At 42.0% G+C, this 9,952-nt stretch overlaps 1 protein-coding gene across 1 annotated transcript; it reads left to right on the top strand.

The window, feature by feature from the left end:
* Positions 1-1,587: 1,587 nt before the first annotated feature.
* Positions 1,588-5,387, top strand: nr4a2a (nuclear receptor subfamily 4, group A, member 2a). The gene is made up of 8 exons (XM_078795043.1): positions 1,588-1,753; positions 1,879-1,956; positions 2,052-2,950; positions 3,072-3,201; positions 3,275-3,438; positions 3,655-3,857; positions 3,990-4,168; positions 4,449-5,387. Exons 3-8 carry the CDS (start codon positions 2,054-2,056, stop codon positions 4,703-4,705), a joined length of 1,830 nt encoding a protein of 609 aa, XP_078651169.1. The 5' UTR covers positions 1,588-1,753; positions 1,879-1,956; positions 2,052-2,053; the 3' UTR covers positions 4,706-5,387.
* The last annotated feature ends 4,565 nt before the right edge of the window (positions 5,388-9,952 follow it).

The following is a 9,952-nucleotide window of genomic DNA, read 5'->3' on the forward strand; positions in this document are numbered from 1 at the left end:
ATAACATTGACCCCCACCAACTGGCCTCCTGCTTTATGATAACGCTTATGTCATAGGAGTACTGTTGCTATAAAGACTAACATCAATATTTTTTAATGATATTACCCCGATACAGCTACTAGGCAATAATTGTAGTAGAATACTATTTTTGTCAATTTCATATGATTTGATTTTTGACTACATTTCTTCAAAAATTTAGCCCCGATTTTCATACATTATCTCAGTTATCGTACAAGCGTACTGTATTGAGTGACCAAAATAAGCTATTAGTCGTGCATTTTATTGTGTATAACTGCTGAATAACCTGCCATGGGGCCAAAGAAAGTTGTAATTTGTCAAGGTGAGAAACACCATTTGCCAACAAGGGTCGTCATTCATTCATTCATTTTCTACCGTTTATCCTCACAAAGGTCGCAGGGGTGCTGGAGCCTATCCCAGCTGTCTCTGGCCAATCACAGGGCACATATAGACAAACAACCATTCACACTCACATTCATACCTATGGACAATTTGGAGTCGCTAATTAACCTAGCATGTTTTTGGAATGTGGGAGGAAAACCGGAGTACCCGGAGAAAACCCACGCATGCACGGGGAGAACATGAAAACTCGAACACGGTGGAATCGAACACGGTTATCCTAGCTGTGTCGCCTGCACGCTAACCACTCCACCGCCGTGCAGCCAAGAGTTTTCAGTAAAGGTAAAAAAAATGATTTTAAATGTTCATTATTTGTAATTATTTCACATTCTTTTCTGCATGTAAAATGGGTGTTTGGTGATATTTTCCCTTACCAATGCCCCTTATATTTCAGAACTCCTAATTGACACTCAGTGCTTTTTGCATTTGGACTTATTAATAAGGTCTTCTTCATTCAAAACTGGAGCTCCGTTTGCATTAAATCACTGCTTGCTTGAGTACTTTTCATTGATTTTAACAGCCTTTTCTTTCCAATTGAATTTGAGTAGCGGCACTTACATTGACCTTGATGTACTGACTGTATTGCTCCATTTTTCATTATTAATACTTGGCTGCGGTGCATCACAGGATGTATTGATACCGGTATGATTATTTGACCCATTCATGCATCATAGGAAAATATAGCAATGTCTTGTCTTGTCATTTTTAAGATATAATCTTGCATTCCAAAAGATGCATGTAGGTATGCTACATCATCTGTTGACATGTGTGCAGAAAACTGCACTGCATGAGTTAAAAAAAAAAACAAAACACACACACATTAAATGTGCACCAAACTACACCTTCCAACATGGCTTGCATGTCCCAGTCAGTGTTTAGTCCTAAGTCCTGTTCAAACTGAGTGTAGCTGCCTTTATCCCCCACTACATCTCTGCTTAATGTCCATGTAGGAAGCGGCATAGATCACATACCACAAGACAAACAGCTCACCATGCAAAGGCTGGCTGGGGAAAAAAAAAAAACAAAAAAAACCCACCCCCTTTCTCCCACATCGCTCCCTGATTGGCCCTCTTTGGTGTTGACGCCGGTGACGTCACATGGAGAAACACGTGGGCCAGGGCATTCGGCGCTCACATAAACAAAGCCACATTGGCTCGGAGTGGCTAGTCGAGACAAGTGGTTGCTCTCTGTCTGTCTCTCACACAGTCTTTGGCTTTTTAGGATTTGGAGCTTCTTCTTTGTATTATTCTTGTTTTTTTTTACAAGCACATTTGATGGACACCCTTTCTGAATGCTTATTGCATGGATTGAACACCACAAACTGGATGTGAAAGAGGTAAGGATGCTGTATTTTTTAACATTTTAATTTAATAATCGTTTTGATAGAAAGTATTAATTAAATTAACATTTTTTGCTGAAATTGTTGTGTTTTATGATAATTATTGTGGTGTTTTCTAACAGGGGAAGATCCCTCCTACTTGAGTCCGAGCGGCCATCCAAAGTGTTCCTCCTTTCAAGTGCGCAGCCACAAGATTTGAGGTAGAAAAAGTCATAATAATCAAGCAAAAAATGTTTGAAACTGAACCATTTTCCGTCTCTAAATGCTTGACTAAAACCCGTTCCTGTGTGTGCAGCCATGCCCTGCGTCCAGGCTCAGTATGGATCATCACCCCAAGGAGCCAGTCCTGCTTCCCAGAGCTACAGCTACCACACCGCGGGAGAATACAGCTGCGACTTCCTCACGCCAGAGTTTGTGAAGTTTAGCATGGACTTGACCAACACCGAGATCACAGCCACCACTTCCCTGCCCAGCTTCAGCACCTTCATGGACAACTATAGCGCGGGCTACGACGTCAAGCCGCCCTGTCTCTACCAGATGCCCCACGCCGGGGAGCAGTCGTCCATCAAGGTGGAGGACGTGCAGATGCACACCTACCACCACCAGCAGAGCCACCTGCCTCCCCAATCCGAAGACATGATGCCCCACTCGGGGCCTATGTACTTCAAACCCTCCTCGCCTCACGCTCCGAACACGCCCAACTTCCAGGTGCAGCCCGGCTCCATGTGGGAGGACCCCGGCTCCTTGCATACCTTCCACCACAACTACGTGGCGGCTACGTCTCATATGATGGAGCAGCAGCGCAAGAACCCGGTGTCCAGGCTCTCGCTCTTCTCCTTCAAGCAATCCCCTCCCGGTACTCCGGTGTCCAGCTGTCAGATGAGATTCGACGGCCCGCTGCACGTCTCCATGAGCCATGATAGTGCAGCGGCGGCGGCGGCGGCGGCTGCTGCGCACCGCGGCCTGGACGCGCAGAGTTTCGCGGTGCCCAGCGCCCTCCGCAAACAGGCCGGTTTGGCCTTCCCGCACTCGCTGCAGCTGGGCCACGGACACCAGCTGGTGGACAGCCAAGTGCCGTCTCCGCCTTCCCGTGGCTCGCCGTCCAATGAGGGACTGTGCGCGGTATGCGGGGACAACGCGGCCTGCCAGCACTACGGGGTTCGAACCTGCGAGGGCTGCAAGGGATTTTTCAAGGTGCGAACAGACTTAAAGCGTAAAAAAAAAACGCATGCGTGAAAAGTGTTAAAAATGAATGTCCCACTCAACAACATAAAAAGGCCTCGAATGACACCATTTTTATCCTTCTTCTCTGCAGCGCACCGTGCAGAAAAACGCCAAATATGTGTGCCTAGCCAATAAAAACTGTCCTGTTGACAAACGCAGAAGAAATCGTTGCCAGTTCTGCCGTTTTCAGAAGTGCCTTGTGGTTGGAATGGTGAGAGAAGGTAGGCCACGTTTTCATATGTTTTAAAATCTTTTTTTTTAGATCTCATTCTAACATATACGTGTTTATTTCAGTGGTGAGAACTGATAATCTAAAAGGTCGAAGAGGACGCCTGCCATCCAAACCTAAAAGCCCCCAGGAGCCCTCACCCCCGTCTCCCCCAGTGAGCCTCATAAGCGCTCTGGTTCGGGCCCATGTGGATTCCAACCCTTCCATGTCAGCGCTGGATTACTCCAGGGTGAGCCCAGCTTTTTATTTGTAGACATATAAAACACTTTCCTGCAACATACTGTGCACTTCTGATGGTAATTTACGTGCAATTCAAGAATTTAATAAAAAGCAAGACACTAGTTTAATAGTTTTTTTAAAAAAAAATGGCAAATGTCCACTTTGTAATTTCACGGCTTATATATTTTAAAGGACTTCATTAAGTGTGCGAATGATTAAATTCCAGTTCCAGGCCAACCCGGACTACCAAATGAGCGGAGACAACACTCAGCACATCCAGCAGTTCTACGACCTGCTGACGGGCTCCATGGAGATCATCCGGGGCTGGGCTGAGAAGATCCCGGGTTTCTCTGAGCTGCCCAAGCAGGACCAAGACCTCCTCTTTGAGTCTGCCTTCCTGGAGCTCTTCGTCCTGAGGCTTGCCTACCGGTATAATGTCCATCCTTCATGCGCCATTGCTTTATTATTATTATTTTTATTATTATTATTATAATTAACAGCAATTAGAAAGCATCTTCCTGTCTCCTTTATCGCGTCATTAAGGCCTGGTTTTATTTGCAGGTCGAACCCGGTGGAAGGTAAATTAATTTTCTGTAACGGAGTGGTGCTGCACAGGCTGCAGTGCGTGCGTGGATTCGGCGAGTGGGTGGACGCCATCGTGGAGTTTTCCTCCAACTTGCAGGGCATGAATATAGACATCTCTGCCTTCTCTTGCATCGCTGCCCTCGCCATGGTCACAGGTATGGATCATAAAAATAATGCGTAATATGACGTATGCTCACATCTATGTTTGTATAATAATAATAATAATAATAATAATAATAATAATAATAATAATAATAATAATAATAATAATAATAATAATAATAATAATAATAATAATGAACCATAGGGTCACATGTATGGTTAAAAAATAACAACGATGAGGTTTTGTCATGTCTAATTACGCACACCCATGCGTAATAATGACAATGGCGCACGCGTGCGTACTAACTATTCCCTTCCCATGTCATATTTTAGAGAGACACGGCCTGAGGGAGCCCAAGCGTGTGGAGGAGCTGCAGAACAAGATCATCAACTGCCTGAAAGACCAAGTGACGTTCACCAGCGGCGGCTTGAACCGACCCAACTACCTGTCCAAACTTTTGGGAAAGCTGCCCGAACTGCGCACTCTGTGCACTCAAGGTCTGCAGCGTATCTTTTACCTCAAACTAGAAGACATAGTGCCTCCTCCCGCCATCATTGACAAACTCTTCCTTGATACGCTACCTTTCTGAGTGGAGCCCACACACCCAACAAGAACTTCTTCCACATGATAAATATATATGTAACATTTTAAACTATTATTTATCAAGAAGGAGGAGAAAGGGGGGAAATGGGGGGTGTTTAATTTACTTCATTGCCACCAGTGGATCATCATGTCTTTAGCACCATGAGATGTAATATATATTCCATTTATATATATAAATATATATATAATGTAAATGCGACCATGTGCGTGGACACTGTATATTATTATAATAGATGACGCATCACTTTATAACACATGTACAAAGTTTCTTATTATAATGAAAATATTTAATTCTTTTTTTAAAAACCATGTGTTTCTGACAGCATCTCCAAAATGTTCCAGAAAAGGCAACGCATGTGTAACTATGATTATTATTATTATTATTATTATTATTATTTAATTTATTTGTTATATAGGCACATTCAGAGGTGATGTCTATATCTCCTATATACCGGACACTATGTAGTCTGCTAGATTTGATACCAATATAGTTGGCACTCCTCTGAAGGCATCAAATATTATTGTTACAATGATGATGATGATGATGAATATGTCTCCTGTGTATAGAGCACCAAGGAGGAGCCATTGTGTTTGTTCAACTGTCACATTCCTTGTTTGTATGTGTGCTGTAAGTATTGTTGCTGTTCAATATAAACATTTCTTCTATATAGATTTATTATTTCTATGGCCCGGACAACATAATAATAATACTTATTATTGTTGTTGTTGATGTTGTAAGCATGGCGACCTCTAAAAGAGCACGTTTTTGCTTGATCAAGGGAATGGATTTAAAGACACAGGCACAAGAACAGAGAAAAAAAGTATGTATAAAAGGCCCAAATATTTGACTCGATCAGATGTGATGATTTGTTCATAAAATGCCCAGATTCCAAACATTTAGACTACAAAAAGTGGGATTATTTAATGTTTACAAAATAAAACATTTTTAAAAGTAAATCCATTGCTAATTAGTTTCTATTCTATTTTCATTCGAATTATGTTTTATTTCCAATCGAAAAAAAAACACTTTGAAAGCTATGTGTATTTATTTCTCAAGTAAGAAAAATGTAGGCCTTCCGTTTTTACCTTCCGTATGTACTTAAATAATATTCTTTATTGTGTGTATGCTGCTGAAAATCTACTTTAAAACTATCTAATTGAGCAACAAAAATACATGACTTTCCTTATTGCGGTTTTTTGGAGGGGAGGAGTTAATAAAAACGACATTAATCTCATCAATATGTTTAAAGATAGTCATCTAGGCGTGTGTTTTTAATCAATACAACATTTTTTAAGTTTAAATCCGACATAGACCGCCCTATGCATCATATTTTTGCCCTTAAAAATGATTACGTGTACGTTTTTTTTTTGCAAATAAAACGTAGTACTACTATTTTAATTGGACTTCCGTAAATTATTATTGTCTGAAAAACCCAAACGCCACTTTCCACAGGTGTGACCCAATAAGCTTAATGTGGGAATTCCCGATGTATTTTGCCTGGGAATGTCAAAAACAGGCATTCCTAAGTGTCCAAAGTGACAGTTTTATGAACATTTATCAGCCACCCGGAAGTTTAGTTTTCTTCTGAAACTTTGCAGTCAATTGTTAAAAGTCACGTGATCGGTTACTGGCTTGAGCTAATCCGATTCACCCCCCCCACCCCCCCTCAATGCTAAAGCAGTGTTGCAGAGGAGCATGCATATAGAAAAGAGCAGCGAGTGTTAAAATGGTGCTGCTGTCACAAAGCTTTTGCTTTAGTGTGTCAGAGCAGAGAAGTGACGCCTTCAGGCTCTGAGGCATGTCTGGGACACATCCACTCTCATCCCAAATCAAGAGAGCAGCTTCTTTTTTTGGGGAGGGGGGGGGGGGTGTGAGGGATGGAGAGAAAAATGATCAGCAGGCAATGAATTGTCTAAATAATTAGAGCTGCCACTGCAAGCTGAGTGCTAATTCCAAAGCAAATTGGGATTGCGTTCACAAGCAGTTTGCTGACATTTAGCAGATCTGTCTAAATGGTGCATTGCCATGTCACCAAGTTGACTCCCAAGTACAGTTAGCTCCTAAAAAGATGATCATAATTATGTCTGCGTGTGATTAGACGTGATAGAGGACTTTTGGAGTCCAAATTCATTAAGATCCCATTACTTCATTTCCTCCCCACACTTGACATTACAGCAACGAGTGGGGGGGTTGACAGTATGATGGTGCCAGCACAAGGAGGATAAAGAAGTCGTTTAGTTGCAGCACACGTGCAGGTATACGCAGTGCTCCATGCCGACTTGCACACTTTGTGCACGTTTCTTAACAACACCTGTATGCTATAGTCAACATTCTCTTCAATGGTCTCTGTGGTGGAAGACCACTTGACCTTTCACCTTCGCGCCGCATGAGAACTTAGAAGGACCCCCCCGCTGTTGTGATTAACACCGCCAAGGCAACTTGCTAACCTTGTGCTGCATTACAGGAACACAATACAGTTCTACCACACAGCAAAGTGCAATTTTCGACATTAAATAAATGAGCGTTAAGTCTTTGAAAAAGCAGAATCTTTAATACGGTTCTTGTGGAGGATCTCTTGAGATGCGTACCTGTCAGCATATCTCGCTGATGCCATTCTTTGTATTGACATATTGACATATGATATGGTGTAATTCAACATCATACTCTCTTTAAATAGTCTCTACAGACGATATGACCATGTTGCAAGATAGCTACACTATTGCCTCTCATGCAGTGGCCGAGCATTTATTTACTCAATTGCAAAAAGGTGCCTTTATTTGTACAAACACATTTGTATAATACAGTGGAGCCTCGGATTCTGTCATTATTTTGTTCTAAAAGGTCAGATGAAAACCAAAACGTACATGTATATTCACTTAATCACACAAAATATTAACATACATACATTAATTCATTCATTCATTTTCTACCGCTTTTCCTCACGAGGGTCGTGGGGGGTGCTGGAGCCTATCCCAGCTGTCTTTGGGCGAGAGGCAGGGGTACACCCTGGACTGGTCGCCAGCCAATCACAGGGCACATATAGACAAACAACCATTCACACTCACATTCATACCTATGGACAATTTGGAGTCGCTAATTAACCTAGCATGTTTTTGGAATGTGGGAGGAAACCGGAGTACCCGGAGAAAACCCATGCATGCATGGGGAGAACATGCAAACTTCACACAGAGATGGCCGAGGGTGGAATTGAACCCTGGTCTCCTCGCTGTGAGGTCTGCGCGCTAACCACTCGCCCGCCGTGCCGCCCTATAAATACATTATATTAATAATTATTATAGTTTTACATGCAGAAAACAATGCAAAATTAATGACAAATGAGTGGAACATATTGTCGATGCAGACTTACCGTTGGCTATATCCTGAGTTCAATCGTGTTTCTTCACCATCTTTATCAAATTGCTGGCACTCACAACTCTCTTTGGCCCCGTGGCGTGTTATGTAGAAGTCACACACAATAATGAAAAAAAATGCATGGACGGTCAGTCAGGAAGGCGTCAGGTGCTTTGTTGAGACACTTCAACAGACTAGTTTAAGTGCAATATTGTACAAAACTTGTAAAAATTTTTAGTCAAAATTTTAGTGAGAATTTCAAAAACTGGGCGTACAATAACCGAGGTTTGACATGCATCAGATTACAATTGAATGCATCATATAATCAGTTCACAGTTCCACATGTCCAAAAGGAGTAGGAAGAAGCAAAGCTTATGAAATCCTACCCCTCCATCTGGTACTTTTACAATCAGTAACTGTTACATTTGTTCACTTCCTGCTTTCCATAATACACTTTAAGGTTTTTTTTTTGGTTGTTGTTGGTTTTTTAAAAAAATAATGTACCTCATACCAAAGTACGAGGTGATATGACCATCCAATGAGCATAATGGGTCCCCTTTAGAGACCTGTAGACATGAAATAACACCCCTATAGTCACCTTTACATACATATTACCAAATATAGTTGGCATCATAATGGAAATGTGTTCCCTCGGACAGGGGCACCGAACCGAGCCGCTGAAAACCATCAGTTGCAAACATAAAAAACAAATCAGTTAAAATACAAAAATAAATATGTAAATGACTACATAAAATTATAAGTAAATGGTGTTATATTTTTTAAATATGGGCCATTATTTTATTTAAAAAAATAATATACACAACTGTGTGTAGGATGTTGGACTTGAACCCCGCTGTTAGCAAGTTGAGATCAGGGATGCACTTACCATTAGGCAAGCACAGGCAACTGCATGGGACCCCATATGCGGGGGCGGGGGGCAGGGGGCGGGGTGTTGGGGGTCAACCTTTTTCACAATCATAACAAACATAGACACGGGTACAGCAGCACCGCTACTGTCAGCGTCAGCGGAGGAGAATGCAGTCGATGGAACTGAGAGTCACGCTTTGATGTGAGTATTAAAGCAGTAAAATTATATCAAATATGACTTGATGTTCTCATCCTATACATTAAACACGTTGAGATGATTTAAAAACCTAGCATTGTCAGTGAAATACAACAAAAGGATGCAGCATTGAACACCATGTGATTTAACACGTAGCTTTTACATTGTCTTTGATTTAGCATGTTGAACTGTGCAATAAAAAAAAAAACAAAACGATGGCACCGACATGCACCTTGCATATAGATGGAGTCAGCCTGCGGTCCGCAGAGGCCTTATCCTTCATAGGACTAAACGGCCGATCAATTCAGCAGCCATGTATGAAGGATGAAGGGATGCCACAGACAAGCTGTGAATGATGAGGAGCCAAAAATCAAAGGCCTCACTCCTTCTTGCCTCTAATGGCCATTAGCAGCGCTGACAGCAGCAGCAGCAAAATGAGGTTAATCACGGGCGCTCAGAGAAGATTGACTGAACTTGACGCCCGTTTGCATCACTCATAAATATTTACTTCCGATTAAACAGCTGTGTGTGCTCTCTTATTGCATATTGATTCCTGATGGACGCCGTACAATTATTGTTACAAGTCGGCTCAGTAGAATCCACTCAGAGCTTTGTGGGCCCCGTTATTGTAATCACAATGAGATTGACTGGCTTTTTTTGTCGTTGTGCACATTTTGGACATGAAAAGTTGTCTCATTGTGTTCAAAATGAGCATAAAAATGTCTTTAATATATCAAGTGGTGATGGATGCCGCACTCAGACTCGATTAACTAGGCTTACAGTTTGAGCGTGTATCAATATTGAACACACAGGCTCCC

Source organism: Doryrhamphus excisus, linkage group LG12 (assembly GCF_037039965.1).
Source record: "Doryrhamphus excisus strain RoL-2023G ecotype Guam linkage group LG12, RoL_Dexc_Guam_v1.1, whole genome shotgun sequence".
Taxonomy (NCBI): Eukaryota; Metazoa; Chordata; class Actinopteri; order Syngnathiformes; family Syngnathidae; genus Doryrhamphus; species Doryrhamphus excisus.

Coding starts and splice junctions, on each gene's coding strand:
- nr4a2a (XM_078795043.1), top strand. CDS start 2,054: ATGCCCTGCGTCCAGGCTCAGTATGGATCATCACCCCAAGGAGCCAGT. Junction 3,202..3,274: donor GGTTGGAATGGTGAGAGAAG/GTAGGCCACGTT, acceptor TGTTTATTTCAG/TGGTGAGAACTGATAATCTA. Junction 3,439..3,654: donor CAGCGCTGGATTACTCCAGG/GTGAGCCCAGCT, acceptor ATTAAATTCCAG/TTCCAGGCCAACCCGGACTA.